The 17,024-nt window shown below is 39.5% G+C and overlaps 2 protein-coding genes across 2 annotated transcripts; both read left to right on the top strand.

The window, feature by feature from the left end:
* Positions 1-1,174: 1,174 nt before the first annotated feature.
* On the top strand, positions 1,175-16,844 carry LOC112464494 (cyclin-dependent kinase 5 activator 1). Its single transcript, XM_025031504.1, has 4 exons — positions 1,175-3,495; positions 4,455-4,697; positions 16,045-16,341; positions 16,732-16,844. Exons 1-4 carry the CDS (start codon positions 3,049-3,051, stop codon positions 16,825-16,827), a joined length of 1,083 nt encoding a protein of 360 aa, XP_024887272.1. The 5' UTR covers positions 1,175-3,048; the 3' UTR covers positions 16,828-16,844.
* Positions 1,572-3,031, top strand: LOC112464491 (sporozoite surface protein 2-like). The gene is made up of 3 exons (XM_025031501.1): positions 1,572-1,649; positions 2,113-2,963; positions 3,007-3,031. Exons 1-3 carry the CDS (start codon positions 1,572-1,574, stop codon positions 3,029-3,031), a joined length of 954 nt encoding a protein of 317 aa, XP_024887269.1.
* Positions 16,845-17,024: the final 180 nt, after the last annotated feature.

The following is a 17,024-nucleotide window of genomic DNA, read 5'->3' as shown; positions in this document are numbered from 1 at the left end:
CATATTTTAACTACTATCTAAAAATTTATATGGTTCTTAAAAAGCACTTTTTGCGTGACATTCTTACTATAAAAGAAGAGGAAGATTATAATTAATTTAAATATCTCTCTAAGAGATAAACAGATAATTTATCCTTTACTCAAGTATACAATCGCTGATTATCTAGCAAAATCTCTTACAGAAAATCATCCCTTCTGATTAAATAAAAACAGAAAATAAATTCTTTTCGTTTTTCCAGTATATAATATACAAATAACGCACAGTTATAATATTCTTATTAAGATTTTGTTAAGATTTTGTCAAAATTTTGTTAGAACGGGTAAACATAGAAAATCCTATCAAGACAGATGCAATCCGATTGGAAATTTCTTTAGCATTTATTGGAAGCATTCCGTGCGTGACCTCGTCTCGGCATCCTTCTCCCCGAATGCTCCATTACTGTTTATCCCCGCGCGGTTTTACAGAAGGGATATTCATTTCGTTCCGTGCACGAGCTTCAGCGAGTTCCAATATTTACCCGCGGTCCGTGCTTATTTACGCCGTGTGCCGAGTGCGCGTCTCCCGTTTTCATTCATTTTCTCGCGTGCTCTCCTGGCATGGCACGAGAAAATCTCGACCTACGTTCACGGGGTCGTCGGTGAGACCCTCCTGAAAAGTATCTAACGGTCGTGGCGTAGTATACCCAGCTTTTCCGCCGGTCTACTCAAGACAGCAGTCTCGAGCTGTCCTCCCTTGGGTTTCCCCGGCAGGAGGGAAAGGGGGGGAGCGGGAGGGTGAGTTATGTCGGAGAAAAGTTTGGGTGGATACACACAATCGTGTGCCCGCGGTACACGCGAACTACCCTTCCTTCTCGCCCTACTCGATCACGTCCACCACCCTTGCCCCCATCCTCTGATCCGTCTCGCGTCCTTCCGTCCCTTTCGCTCCGTCTCCGTCTCCGACGCCCTTTTCCGTCTCACCTTCGCGATGCACCCCCTCACAGCGGGCTCTCTCGCCCTCTCCCTCGGCCGCTCTTAGCGCACCCTTCCATGCTCCGTCTCGCTCTCGCCGTACCTCTCGCTCTCTTTTTCCTTCGCGGGGCACTCTCCGTCCGTTTCCACCCCCGACCATCGACGTTCCGCGTTTATCGAACCATTGCGCGCGCACCGATAACGGTAACGGGGCGTGCTACGTCTTGGTTGGCCGTAAACGTAGGTGGACGCACGGCCGACCGACGACGACGAGGACGGCGGCGACGTCGACGTCGCCGAGGACGAGCGCAGCAGACTATCAGCGAAACTCGCCGCGCGACGAAGAGAAATAGTTCGCCTGCCGAGAGCACGGAGTAATCAGTCGTTCTCGCAACGTTCCCGAATAAGCGTGCGCGTTGTGTTGTTGTTTGCAACGCTCGCGAAGTCCGTCGCGAAAGCCCATCCATATACGTGAGTCCACCTCGGGGAGATTCTACGAGTGCAGCTTCGAGTTATCGTTCGAAGCCGCAGCGAACGGCGCGATTAAAATTCGGAGCGTACGAAACGAATCGGGGTTGTTGGCGTCGACGAGGAGAACCGGTCGATTAATTGGTGGTACCGATGGTCAAAGATCAACAGTTGAAGTACCGAATTTTAGGAGAAATTCGTACTTTCGAGTCGCAAATAGCGTTCAAGAAAGTGAGTTGAAAGTGTGTCGAGAGTGCTCCAGGAGTGCAACTCGAGAAAGCGTCGACATACGACTATCCGCGAGAGCGAGCTGACACGACACGCAAAGGACGAGAGTCAGATTATCGAGAAGGGTGGCTCGGTGCGTCGATCCAGTGTTTTCGTTCACCTGGCTCATCGTCCCTCCGGGAGGCGGAGGGCGGTAAAGCATCGATCGTTCGCCATTTTGCGCGACGGCCGACATCTTTTGCGGGTATCGACGACATCTTGCCGCGTGACATCTTCAACGATACGGAAGCTACAGAGGCTGCAGATCCACGTTAAGCAGAAGGACCAGATTGTTCGCATAATTATTCCTCGAATACGTCTCGTTCGCACTTTCTCCTCGCTTATCGATCACCATCAACGATCGCCATATTGTCTGTAACGCTCTCCCGCCGCCGGGAGGGTGCATTAATCACGAAACTTCATATAGTTTAATAAAAGAAGAAATTTGGCAAGGAAACAGGAGGTAAATCAGTGTCCAACGTCGCGGGAGGAAGAAAAAGTAGTGTCCTTCAAGTCGAAGGTAGAAATCAGCAGGCTGGGAGGTCGGTTGAGCGAGGTGGTGGGTCCCGTCGTGGAGGAGGCCATCGAGCCAGGGGATGCGACCCCGCTGACGGGACCCTCGAGGGAGACCTCGATTCCTCGAGCACCCCCACCGCAGCGTGTCACTACACCGAGCCCGCCGAGACCGCCGCCCGCTACGTCCCAGCATCACCAGAATCCGGGTCACCCGACCCACAATCCGGGACCCCAGTCCCAAAATCCCGGGCATCACAACCCGGGTCATTCGCCCCAAAATCCGGGTACTCCCGACCACAACCCTGGTCACAACCCCAGTCACCAGACTCATAATCCGGGAAATCCCGGCCACAATCCGGGCAATCCCGGTCACAACCCGGGAAATCCCGGTCACAATCCAGGAAATCCCGGCCACAACCCGGGCAATCCCGGACACAACCCGGGCAATCCGGGCCATAACCCAGGTAATCCCGGCCACAACCCGGGTAACCCCGGCCACAACCCGGGTAACCCCGGCCACAATCCGGGTAACCCAGGTCACAATCCCGGTAATCCGGGCCATCCGAGTCCCGTTCAAGAAGATCAGAATCCCGCCGGCCAGCCAACGCAAAATCCCGGCAATCCAACGAGTCCAGGACGAGAAGCTCAGAATCCTCGTCCGAACGTGAGTCGTCAACCAAGTCAGAATCCAACCAATCCGCAGAGCGGCAGAGAGCAGGCACAACCGACGAGTCAGCAGCAACCGCAACAACCGCAACAACCGCAACAACCACAACAGCCACAGCCACAGCAGCAACAACCTCAGCCGCAACCGCAACCGCAACATTTAGAGCGCAGCGCCAGCACCATGGGGACCGTATTGTCGTTCAGTCCGCGGGACCGCCGCGGGCCTGTTTACCCGCCAGCGGGACATCAACATCCCGCTGACTTCACGTTAAACAACTTTAATTACGAGCAGCTAAATAATGCGAAGAATCGCGAGAACAAGAGCGGCGTTGCCACGGTGGCGCCGGCGCCACCCACGAATCATCCCCCGACCAACAACAACTCGCTACAGAACAATAACATTAATCTGAACAACAACGACAACGCGAGGATCATTTCAGAAAAGAACGCCCTGGAGAAGAACCTGAAGAAGCATTCGCTGTTCATAAATGCCTTGTCGTGGAAGCGGTTCAGCACAACTAATAACAACAAGAAGAAGCTTGATAACAAGAACAAGAATATCGCCTTCAGACAGCCGCTCGATAACATACCTATCGTTGATAAAAATAAGAATATACAGACGCCGCAGGTAAGTACTCGTGTAGAGCAAAAAACTTTCATTCTCCTTTTTTTTTCGAGAGAAGTGCTTGTAATTCTATTTTGACAAGTGGTAAATTGGCATATTTAATAAATAATTTATATATATACATATATATAAATTATATAAAATAAATAGTTAAGAAACCCCAAGCGCGCTTTAACAAATTATATTCTCATATTATAACACCGACACCGACCGACACAAATTCGATCTATTTAGAAATACGTCTAGATATTTTATTTATATCGATAATACATAGCACCCTTTACCGTAATAATTTAAAAGTTAAAAATATTATAAAACAGAATAAAAAAAAACAATGGAATAAATATATAGTTAAAATAATATATCTCATTGCTTGTTGTGTCTCGAGAAGTCTAGAGATAGAAACAACTCGAAAGGGGGATTTACATACAGTAAAGCATGAAGGAATTAAATATACAACGTGCTTTGACCCCCCGAGACACGATCGAAAGCACATCGATCGTTTGATGTCTCCTTTCGCGTAGCACGAGTTGCCTTTTCTTTATAAATTTTCAATATTTTCATCTTTCTCTCTAGAAATATGGCTACTTTCAATGTACTTAATGTTTAATTACTAGTTTTTATCATTTGCAAACTCCACATTTAATATCAGCAGAATATAAAATATATAAATATTACATTAGAAAATCTATCAATGCTAAAATTTATTTTATTAAACTTATTGTCATTGTTAAATAAAATTTGCAAGAAATTATCACATTACACATACGTTAAATTACCAAAAAATAATATGCGGTTACTATAAAGTGGTTTCGTCAATGTTAACAAGTATATGAGTTTAAAAAGTATTAAGTAATTAAAAACAAAAAATTTACATAAGGTTTACAAGAATGTTGATTATATTGAGAAATCTTCTAGTTAGTTTATTGAGAAATGATCTTCTCTCTCGTGGTTTTAATTAGACAAAACCGCCGGCGTCGAACAACAATCACACCACGCACAATCCGACGTGTGAGAAATTGATGCAGAAACCCCTGCCTCCTGGACCAAGAAAAACTGTCATCCAGGCCTCCACTTCGGAATTGCTCAAGTGCCTCGGCGTCTTCCTGCACAAGAAATGCACCCGTTTAAGGGACTTCCAGGCTGGCGACGCTGTCATGTGGCTCAGAACTGTCGACAGAAATCTCCTGCTTCAAGGCTGGCAGGTGAGTTCGTCACTTCCAAAGAGTGCGCTTCTTAAAATTATTATGTTTACGTTTTTAAATTATATAAATTAACAAACGTTCACGCTTAAATACGTGTTGCGATTAAAAAAGAAATATGTTGGTTTTTTAAGGTTCTTGGATATTTTTATCTAACGAGTTGAACGTTTCATTTATGAATAATCTTCAATTTAAAATCTTTAAAAAAATGAAAAAAGTACGGGACATACATCTAATAAATATTTTAAGAAATCACTTAAATACACTATAGGTACTTCTAACTCTCCAAAAATATCTCCACTTGATAATAGTACTTTGATATACTTTTATATTACCGTTCATATTTCAGTATACTTTTATTTGCTAGGTGCTTTAACGTGCTTCGTGAAACATACACGCCGATAATACAGTTATCACGGGTACTGGTTCGACGTTATAATTAATATATTACTCCCGCGGTTATTCCGCTATCGTTGTAATTGGATGATTAAGATATACCAACAGCACGAGATAATTAACTCTCGCTGATTGAACTGCTATGATTAACGTTGATATATACAAGTCATACAAAATCGATACGGTCGACGATCGTTGAGCACCAAATATACATATATCTAAAGAAAAAAAAAGATTGTTATATAAAGCTCAACAGCCTAATACGAATACTGCACTGATCTGTGACATATGTACAAAATATGAATAATTTTCGTTAGAAACAACTGCCATGCTATTCTACTTGGCTCGGCCACTGTTATTGTTAAACCGGAATATTCCGCAAGCGATATCCAATTAAAGAGTACGAATATTTGTCTCCGATGCGTTAAAAGGTTTCGTTTTCCCTGAAGGGACTATCATTACAAGTGGGATGTGATGGTCCACACGCGTCACAAAAGAAAGGGCTTCGTACCCTGAATCCCCCGGGATGCGGACAGCGTCCCGCAGGAATACGCATAATAAGAGTCGCCCAGGACATACAATATGTTAGAGAGGAAATTAGGCAAACTTTTCACGGGATAAAGCCAAGAGTTTCTGTCCCTTCATAACAGGAGCCAATTATATATGTTATATTTGCATCGCAACAGGAGGCTACTGAATTACAATACAGCGTTACGATTATATACTTTCTTGAGTCATATGTGAAATGCTGAATCATAATATACTTTTCCCTAAAAATTGTTTTAATAGAGGAAAGGGAAGGATGACGCAAAGTTTCCGAGAAGCAAGTGTATTGGACTATTTCTTTATTATATTATCTTCGAATATTAAAACACATTGCGCTAAATAAAATATATTTCCTTCTCTCAAGAACGTTTTACAATGTAATATACCTTTTCTAGAATTATTGTAAAATTATTGAAAATTATCTCTTAAACTTATTTGGAAATTAAGTATTTTAAAAATGTTTTCTTTTTCTTGAAAAGAAGCCGTGATTTTTAAATATCTCATTCCAGACTATCTAAACTACAAGTCATATCGATTTTCCTTCAATATTTCTGTTCGGCAAAGTTTTCTCTCTTTTTTATTTTTGACAATTTTATTTTACAATGTTGATATCGTGAGTTTATTGCTTCCAATAAAATTGAATCGTTATACTTCTTCCATGAGAAACGAATCACGACCAATCGAAAGCATTTGCTCATAATTTTAGTCGGTGCTGGCTCTTGATTCGATTATGAATTCAACGTTTATGCTAATGCGACTATCGTGCGCGATTGCGACCTATGCAAATTGCGCGGCCCCTATAAGACTCGGCTTCTCTGCGCGTAGAAGCTATCGATCAAACTAAAAATATTTCACTCCGATAGTCAACTGACGTAGATGGCCGCTGACTTAAAAATACTACGGAACTATTAATAATACAATGCAAAAATCTGCGTTGTTTATCCACTTTGTACCCTATGTCTTTACGTATTGTATCATCTGCACGCCACATTAGTTTTTATAACAAAAGCCAAATTTTCCCCGACAAACGTTGCAAATGAAAATTAAAACATTTTTCTTTCTTTGATAAATAAGCGTAACCTTTAAAATTGTTTTACGAGTATGCTTTAATTGAATGCTTCCGTTAGAAAAGGAGTATCTATGGACACACACAGTCGTAAAAGACGAAACTTTTTAGAAGCATAGAAAAACTTTTTTAATGGTATATTATTGGATATATGTTTTTTGTTTAATAATTAAAATATAGTCCAAGCATTTCTAGTAAATGCGCGTTATAAAATTTATCGCGGTTAATCTGATGAGAAGAGTAATTTAACCTTTTTAATTATATCGTAAAAGCGGACTTCTGCAGTTGACATAAAAGTGATCGGTTCAGTCATGCAAGGTAACAAAAATAAATACGTGAAAAAACCGATATGTTATCGCGACATGGATTACTCAAAACGGCGTTTGCATCACTTATACGTCGTCGTGCACGAAAGGGTCGATTATCTGTCGATCAAATCGGCAAGAATTTTTTACTTACTTTATGACGAAAGTCACTATCGATTGGCGTGTCGCGCAACCTTCAGCGAACCGCAATGCTCGTGAAGTTTCATGGAAAATAGCGCGAAGCGGTAATAATTCCAGTCCACTGCGGCGGCGATTCTCTGTTCGTGGGCGGACTTTTTTCATCATGAGTGACGTCCCGATTGTTGCGCACAATTGCGCATTGTTGGCATCAACCGACGCGTTTATCCTTGAGCTAAGGTGTCTTTGAAGCATTTCTGGTAATTATAATTATTAGATTCACTGATGTTCGGACAAGCACGGCAGATGATCTTGTGATTGTATTTGAAATATTTAATCTTTGCATCTGCACAACAAAATATATTTGTCAAAAAATTTTCGTCAAAGTCATTATCGATTGGCATCATTTAAACATATAACAGTCTTTAACGAAATAAGTTTCACACTTGTATAACAACTAATATATCTATTCTCATCTCATTTAAAATATTTGGCAATTAATCTAGTGCAACGTAATTTTTATATACGTCAGCACGATATTGAAATATAAGAAACAATATGCGTCTTTCTTTCTTTCTTTCTCATTTCCACAAAATCTACACAGTTTATTATTGCTCACTTTAGAGAGTGAGAGAAATAAACGTTTATTTCACAATACGCAATACACAGCACGAATCCGCTCTGTGATTATTTCCGAGAATTCATGCGGCGTATTTTATCATTTGCGACAATTTGCGGTATATTGCGATATTCGCGTGCTTCAGCCCACTTTGCAGGGAGGCGTCGAAGACGGTCCATAATAAAGTGCTTTTACGTAGACACGCTCCCCGGCAATGTCCCTGCGCCCACCGACATCGATTTCTCATGTCGATAAATTCACGCGTAGGAATCGTTAGAAGGGCGAGATAACGCTCAGTCTCGCATCCAATGCCTGAAAGAGTCCGACGTTATCTCGGTGCCCAGATTCCAGAAAATAACCCACTAACGCGATCGAGTTAGTGTCTGTTTCTTGCTACCCGTCTGATTGCGTGTCCACTTTCTTATCGAGAACATATCTCTCTGTGTTGACCTCCCATGAGGATTCTCCAAGCTTTCTTTCTGGATGATGGAATACTTTTATATAATAAAATTATTAGCGGAATATCTGTAAATGATTGATTGTATAAAAATATACATATTTTATTAACATTATCAATTAAGTTAAATTTATTCATTACTTTTATATAACAAAATGCTTGACGAAATATTTGTAAATAATTGTATAAAAATATACAAATTTTATTGGCATTATCAATCAAGTTAAACATATTATTATTTATTTATTTAATCAGTTAGAATAATAAAAGCGTATTACTTTTTCTGTGAAAATTTTGCACAATGATTTTAAAATACTCACCCTACTTAACGTAAGAACATCAATAAAATGTACATTAGATTAATTGCCAGTCAAATGTCGTCCAAACAATCAAGAATTAATGAAACGATTAATTATTTATTGTCTACGTCCTACGTAATTTACAAAGCGGTCTTAATGTGTTTCAACATACTCCTAAATTACTAAAGATATAGTCTTCCAGCATTTAATTAAGTATCATTAAAACTCATGCGCGCTAAAATCAGCAAAAATAGAAAAAATGTCAAGTAGGAATGATCCTATATCAAACCGCCACAAATAAAAAATATATTTGGATTAACTGTTTTCAGACAAATATACTATCTTTTAAGGAAAATATATATAAATTTTACTTTATTTGTTTTTTACTATAAATAAAAAAAATTATATAAAAGCTCTGGCATTTTACAAACAGTTTGCTGCAAAAATATCTGACAGAGAGGTAATTAATCATTTGTTTTCTCAGAATACGATTAATGCTGCGTGTATATATGTGAATTCATATGTGTAAAAATCAATACACCAGACATTTCCGTGAATACAATGCAGCACAAGTAGCTATTCGTGCGTCCACGTGCATGTTTAATTCTTGAGGGGGCGTCGTAGGTAAATATACGTACACGATTCTTGTTGTCAATTCGTCCCCTGTAACAACAGCTATCGAAACACCCCCGATTTCCAGCCTCAAATCCCTCGAACACCACCCTTTTGGTTACTTCGAGTTTACTCCTGAAATAATCTTATTTATTTTGATCCTACTTAGAGCACTGACCGATATTTATCTTATCTTGTCAGATTTTTCTTTTATAGAAAGATTATATCGAACAGAAGCATTGAGAAGATATACCATAACATTAAGATTTCTTTGATGCAATACATATTCCATTTTTAGCAATAAAATATATTAAGCCAACACATTTTCTTATTAATTCTCTTTAGAAAAAATATATTAATACCTAATATACTGTTTATATTTAATGCAACCTCTTTCTATAATTTTGTAAAACTTAGTTGATGTATATATGGCATTAATCTATATCTATACACTTTATTTTATTAAGAAAATTGATTGTTTTTATCTTAAGATGAACATTTTAAGTAACTCTTTTTTAGAAACTAGAAAGCAACTCTAAATAATGAACTTTTAAAATGAACAATAAACTGCTGACATACTTTTACGCTACATCTTTACTTTTTATCTAAGTACTGTTATCATTATCTCATTTTGTTGACATAAAGTCGCATATAGACTTTTTACATCATTCATATTGCGACAACCTACTCGCGAATGTAAAATAAATATTACAGGGAAAGGCTAAAGTTGATAAACTTCTAAGCCATCTATCTTATATTGTGGCAAATCCACGACAGTGGAAGAACTAATGAGGTTTCGGTTGACGAGATGTGGGAAAGCGCTGTAGGAAAGAAATGTGCAGCAATGCCGTATTAAGGGGGAAAATCGCGCAAGGGATGAAGGGTCACGTGCACCGCAAATGTTGCGCAAGAGCGACGGCAACGTCGCGAAATCACCCCATAGGGATATGTGAAAAAATGCGGGTGTTCATAAGAGGGACGTTCACCCCTAGATTTTAATTACAAAGGGGAGACACTTTCTCTTCTCGGACGTCAGCCCCTGATAAAGAGTATTTCTATCGCCCTAAATCTACGATCGAGCGTAAGAAATTATGCAGACAACTGATTTTTTCAAGTAGTGCCCCTGAATTAACGTTAGCGGAAAATGAGTATTAAAAGAACGATTACGATTACGATATTGAGTTTTAGTTGGAACTAAATATAAATATTTGATAACGCGACGCGCATTATGGCAGCAATATTATAATAATGTGTTTTTTTCTATTAAACGTTTTAAAACCAGGTCATGCAAAACTCTGGCCTTTGTTCCATTTTCACCGTTGTATTCAATTTGAGCGCATTAATGACTGACCAGATTAATAATATCTAATTACTCGCGATTTTCGACGCATTTGACGGAAGTAGGGTGATCAGACACCGTACATAATTTTTTAACGTTACCGTAATACATATTCTTTAATGACCCATAAATTTTCATATCTGACGTGATAATAAAAAACGAAGTGATGCAGAAATACGTAATATATAAATTAAATATAACAAAAATACATATAATATACGAACAAGCACAAACATGTAGGAGATATTTTTATTGAGAACAAAGAAATTCTATTTTGCACATTTCTATTTTTATGAAACAAATGCGTAACAAACAGCGAAATAATGGAAAAATTCGTACGTATATAAATTACATATAACGAACAGGCATAGATATGGAAAAAATGTTTTATTTTAGACTTTTAAACAATAGACGATAGACAAAACAAAGAAATTCTATTTTGCGCATTTTTATTTTTATGGAAGAAAACGTTATTTTTTGCCCAAAGCTCAACGTTCCGGAATATCGAAATGCATTAACAACTACAAATCCACCCTCCTTCCTGCGCGTGTTTAAATCTAATTCCTCAAGTCTAATGTGTGTATGCAATTCATCCTGAGAGTATGTACTCCGAACGTGTGTCTAGAAACCACACTACGATGTGCACGTGTAAGCGATGTAAGGACAACCAACCGAAGCGTGACCGTGTATACAAGAAGGAGATAGATGTGGCAGCTTATACGATTAGTGTGTTTTGTGATAAAATCGAATGTTATTGCGTGTGTTGGGAGAGAGGAGAAAATTCGAGATATATGCGTCTATGGAAATTTTGTCTATTCGATCGCTTTAGGACTATCAATATAAAAAATATCTTAAACAATTTCATTAGAACTGAGAAAAAAGGCGATTATTGTTATATAGATATAATCCAAACTCGAGCCTAAGTAAATCTTATTTGCTTCGTGATACATCTTAATACGTATAACTTCTTTAAAAGCTGCACCGGATAATCTAATTATCAGTTTCATGAAGCATTTTTGAAGAAAAGAATTATCTTTATAATATTTTAATTATTTTAATGTATATATTATTTAAATATTTAACATTAAAAAGAGAAAAATAAGTATTAGATTTAAAAATCGATATCTCGTTTTCGATTTATTGAAAATATATTTTATTTAAAACTATTTATGTCTTCCAAATAGTATATAAAGTCATTTAACAAAAAAATTTGCTAACGAAATTTATCTAAAAATAAATATATTCTACCGGCAAGTAATTTCTTGCGATAGCCGGTATGCAGTATACATTCAGTCGCATTCATTATTGCAACTATAACTGTTACAAGTATAACAGGTGAAATATTGACTCTCTACGTCATTCCATTATCGTTTAGTCCCATTGGGACGTCAAAGCACGCGAGCAAACTGTCTTGTAAACTGACCATACACGATATGATTCACCAATCGGTTCCGTCTGGACGTTAAACAAGATCAAATCGGGCCGCGTTGTTGAAAATCTGGTTAAAAGGAAACCATACATGGCTGAGATTGAAAATTCCGTTCCTGTCACGTTTCCCGCGCGCGACACGTGCATCACGTGTGTCACATGGCATCTGTCACTTTATTAATTACCTTTCAAGAAAACACTCGGTGATCGAAAGAAAGACAATTGAGACGATGTAACAGCGCAATCAGTTAGATAACCTTCATGTAACTACTAGCACCCCGTTAGAATCAACCAAAAGCGGATATCGGTGGCGAATAGCGGTGGCGGCACGCGGATATGGCGCGCGCGCGTGTGTTTCATTAATTTCCATAATTTAATTACGCGTACGCATAGCTCGGCGGCTAATTCACGCGGATTTGGGTCCCCGCGAAGTTCCATCTGGGACATCCCCGAGCCGACTAAGCGTCAGGATTGCCGTTGCGGTTGAGGGTGTTTCGCGTGCATGCCAACTACGACGTTAATTGGTCCAAGTAGTGCACTCGCGCGCTATTCGGAGAGTCGTTATCCGTAGTCTTGGAAATTTAATTAAAAGGTTTAGGTATAGGCGCAGGCGACTCGAATAACGCGCGAGTAGGCCCGCTCGGTAGTAGAGCGGGCAGCGGGCCGCTCACCCCTGGCGAATATCGACCGACCTAGAGGTATATACGTCCTCGCCGGGTATATTGGCACCCCTAATTCTGCTGCACCGCATCCGCGGCCCTCGAGGCCCTCTTGAGTTATACCTGATCGAGAGGGTCGCCTCTCCAGTCAGCGAAAGCACGTGGAAACCCTAACGAATCATGCATGCGACAGCGAAAGCTTTGCACGCTCTACTCCTCGCAAAAACACTATGGAAAATCGTTTTACATTTTTTTTCCTCAATTTTTCTCACATTTTTCTCTTACCCGTCGATCAATCTGTTGTCGATTTCTTCGCAGTAAAAAAGGATCAAAAGAATCATTGAGAAAATAAGATTTAAGAATTCCCAAGTGGGCAAAAGTAAAAATTTTGATTTTTTTTTTATAACAAAGCGGATATCTTGGGTGACCCTATAATTTTACGAGCGCTACTTTCGCTCACGCGACGAGTTATAAGTCCATAGGCCGGGTTTTACTTCGCTAAGTTGTAGACATAAAAACATATCTTCATCGATAGACGCTATTTATGAATAATTTTTCTCGATAACGTCACGCGATCTGCCCTATTCGTAATACTATCGATATACTTCGTCCGTTAAAACACGTCAGCCATCTTAAGCACAATCTTTCTTAGGACTGCATTCCGATATTTGCTGTCAGTAACTGTCAGTACTGAAAATCTATGGTGTACCTGACTAACGTGACGTAAAATATAGAAAAATATAGATTTTTAGTACTGACAGTGAATATCGCGGAATGCAGCCTACATATCTTCCAGAAATCTTCAATATTTAGAGCAGTTGCTAAGTGCTAAAAAGAAAAAAGTACATGTTGGCAATTACACAGCAGATTTACAAGATTGTGCAACAAAGTAAAGGTACTTACTTCAAATATTAATGTTTAATGCAGAAGGATTGTAATCTAAAAGGATTATTCTAATTATTAATTGATACAATGCATTTGTTGCAATAATAATGAATGTGAATCGCGCGCTCGTAATCAGTACTGAAGACACAAGTCAAAAGACTTTATAATCCATTATTATTTATCTTGTACCAATTTTACTTAAATTCATCCTTTCACATTGGAAATAATAGATGGACTGTAAATTTAAGAACTTGACGGAGCAACTGACTTAAATTGTAACGCGATGTATAAAGCAACGGTGAAATTTGCCAAATGGAGTTTCACGCCGCAAGCAATTCCGTTCACGGGATGTTAAGGTAGTAGCTGTCTGATTGTATTTCCGGTTCCACGAGCGAATCAGGCGCGGATTTTCGCGGCAGGATCGAGAGAATCGCTGGCGCGTTTACGCGAGGCGGCGCGGGCGCGCGTAAACCCCCTTTTTCTTTCCGCTGCATTGTGCAAGGTGCACTGCTCCGATTATCCTGCGACGCTGGCACGAGGGCGTGTCGCCGTCGCCGAGAAGTGTCGTCGGCCCTGCCAGCGTCGTACGACGGACAACGAAAAGGGGGGGAGGCTGCAGAGGGGGACGCATCCTCGCGTGTGAGCAAATTGCAAACGTGAGTGCGCGCGGCAACGTAATGTGCATTAAGCCGAGAGACACGGCTAACGAGGAACGGGGCGGCCGACTATGCGGCGCGGGTAATAAAAACAGCAGCAGGTTGCCGATCGCGCGGGGAGGAAAACGTATCGAGGGCATCGATCCTCCCTGGGTCACCGGTGTGGCCTCACCGCGCTTAATGCACCCACATGTGCACGCCGTGCACCACCTCTCACGAATCGATGCACCTACGCTCCTCCTGCACCGTGAGCCGATGCATCCATGCGCGCTAATGCGACTCGCTCCGTACCGTCTTGGCGTGCACGCCGCGAACTGATGCGTACACGGGTTCCCCCTTGAGACGTATTATAATATACATAGCGTACACATATTTTTCTCTCTTAAATGAAACAGTCATTATGAGTATTATTCATGATATAATGCATAATTAGTTGATTTTGTTTTAATAGTTGATATTAAATTACTCCAACATATCACACAATATGTGTATCTCTGTTTATGAAGCAGGAATATTATTTACTTACGGTAATATAGGTCAAGCCATCATTTTACATGGATTGTAAAAACTAGGTCAAATTAATGTGCCTACATCCTCAATCGGAAGTCCTTAAATAAGTTATAACGCGAATTAAAATCAAAGAATCAAAGATGAAAATATTTCTCTTGTATTATATTTTTATCTTTGATTTTAATTCACGTTATACTGATTTAAAAACTAAAATGATAAAGGTGACCAGATACAGGTCTTAAGAGTCCCGGCATTGGTACATTTATCTTACTTGTTGCATTTTTACTTTTTACTCTTTTTATTCAAATTTTGCATTAATTGCGTTTTCGAAATTTGATAAAATATTATCTTTTTCTTTCGCAATGCCCCTGCACATTTTCTTACATAAGACAAGATGTACGTTCGAATAGCCTGTGCCTTAAGAAAATATGTATAGATTTCTTCGCTTTTCTTGATTTGGCAACAATATTAGAAAAGTCATTTCACTTTTATTCCGTAAAAATTTATAAATTTTTATGAGTTATATACATACATATGTGTATATTTGTGTATGTGTGTATAAAGAAAGTACATATATATGTATATAAAAATAATGTATAGTTGTATACATAGATGTACTTAATTTTCTTTTATGTTTCATGGCTAACGGAGGTCTTATCGGAGTATAAATAGACTCTCTATTTATACGACATATTCTCCTTATATGTGTATCCGCACTAATTAACATCTATGTGACTATATTTGTATCGAAAGCACCTGCGTTCGATATATATGCCTATACATATTTATACTGACACACATGTACAAATGTACGTGTATGAAAGGACGTGTGTCCCTAAAGTCCCTATAGTGAAATATTCAACATGTATGTGGCACTATCCAACACAGCAAGACACTATGCAATTAGTGGCATACGTAAAAGCATAGTTCAGATATTAACAATACCTAATATAATATCAACAATACGTATATCAAGTACATATATATATATTAAGAGTTAAATTTACCTCGACTTATCTCACAACTGTGTCAATTTAAATAACATTAAAATGCAGGCTTAGACAAATATCCAATGAACACATGATTTTAAACTTCTTTTCTATTTCCGTAATTGCGAGTTGTCACGAACTTTATTTTTATCGCTCATTATTGCCTGGAGATACACTGCTGATAATTATATTACAGAATAATGTGCTTTAGATATGAATCATACTCTTCTACGCAATTACGTTTATGAATGTACGAGTTATTTTATTAAAAGAGCGAATATTTCTGGACAATTATGAAAGACTTTTCGCTAAATGCTAAAATGCTGTTAATATAAAATTATCCATAAAAAACCAACATGTTTTACTTAATTTACAAATTAGACTAATGTAGGCTACTAAATAAAATATATAAAATTTTAATCACATTATTTATCTTCCTTTGTCAGGACGTGCCCTTTATAAACCCTGCCAACGTAGTGTTCGTGTATATGCTGGTGAAAGAGCTCGTCGACGGAGACGAGGCGTCCGAGAAGGAGCTTCAAGCGACGGTACTGACGTGTCTTTACCTGAGCTACAGTTACATGGGTAACGAGATCAGTTACCCGCTAAAGCCGTTCCTCGTCGAAGACAGCAAGGACAAGTTCTGGGACCGATGTCTCCTGATCGTCAACCGACTCAGCTCCGAGATGCTGCGAATCAACAGCGAGCCCGGATTCTTCACAGAGATCTTCAGCGAGCTGAAGGTATGTTCCTATTGTCAAGATTTATTGACATAACAAATGTTACAATAAATGATTTGAAAATCGCACGTGCATCTTGTTACTTAAATTTATTAATTTATCATAGTGCATAAAAGTGATTTAATATTTCCTTTAAGAATTTGATATAACTATTTCTACTAACTTATAAATTACTTATTAATTTATTCGTCTAAAATATTTAAATCAATAGAAGTACTAAAAAATACATTTTTTTATATTATTAAAATTAAAAGTATTTTTTTATTTGATATGCAATAAGAAGTGACAGTTTTTCTCCTATAAAAGCTGTCTTCTTTAAAGAATTCTTCGAAGAAAGATCGTAAAACAAGAATTCTTCCCCGGAGTCAAACTCTAATCTGTGATTTCGAATAGGCCTGCGGTTCCAGCGAACGCGGAAGTCTGTCTGGCAGCGGCCTCGAACGAAGCCTCGTCGTCTCCGGAGTCGCGGTACCCACCAAGGCAGCTTGACGGAGCTACACACACCTGCTGGTGCGCATCGCCAGGCACGGCTGCGACGTCACGACGCTCTGACGATGGCCGTCGCGACGACGTGGAGCCGCTCTCGCAGCTTGACCCCACCGCATCGACCTCGACTTCGACCCCGACGTTGCCCCGCCAGCGGCCGCGGTCTAGTCGCGACGACGACATATTTTGCCCGTCGTGCG

Source organism: Temnothorax curvispinosus, unplaced genomic scaffold (genome assembly GCF_003070985.1).
Source record: "Temnothorax curvispinosus isolate PA1 unplaced genomic scaffold, ASM307098v1 QBEX01014262.1, whole genome shotgun sequence".
Taxonomy (NCBI): Eukaryota; Metazoa; Arthropoda; class Insecta; order Hymenoptera; family Formicidae; genus Temnothorax; species Temnothorax curvispinosus.
Note: the sequence above shows the minus strand (reverse complement) of the source record. Positions and strands in the feature narration are given on the sequence as shown.

Coding starts and splice junctions, on each gene's coding strand:
- LOC112464494 (XM_025031504.1), top strand. CDS start 3,049: ATGGGGACCGTATTGTCGTTCAGTCCGCGGGACCGCCGCGGGCCTGTT. Junction 3,496..4,454: donor AGAATATACAGACGCCGCAG/GTAAGTACTCGT, acceptor GGTTTTAATTAG/ACAAAACCGCCGGCGTCGAA. Junction 4,698..16,044: donor TCCTGCTTCAAGGCTGGCAG/GTGAGTTCGTCA, acceptor TTCCTTTGTCAG/GACGTGCCCTTTATAAACCC.
- LOC112464491 (XM_025031501.1), top strand. CDS start 1,572: ATGGTCAAAGATCAACAGTTGAAGTACCGAATTTTAGGAGAAATTCGT. Junction 1,650..2,112: donor CGCAAATAGCGTTCAAGAAA/GTGAGTTGAAAG, acceptor AACTTCATATAG/TTTAATAAAAGAAGAAATTT. Junction 2,964..3,006: donor CCGCAACAACCGCAACAACC/GCAACAACCACA, acceptor CAACAACCTCAG/CCGCAACCGCAACCGCAACA.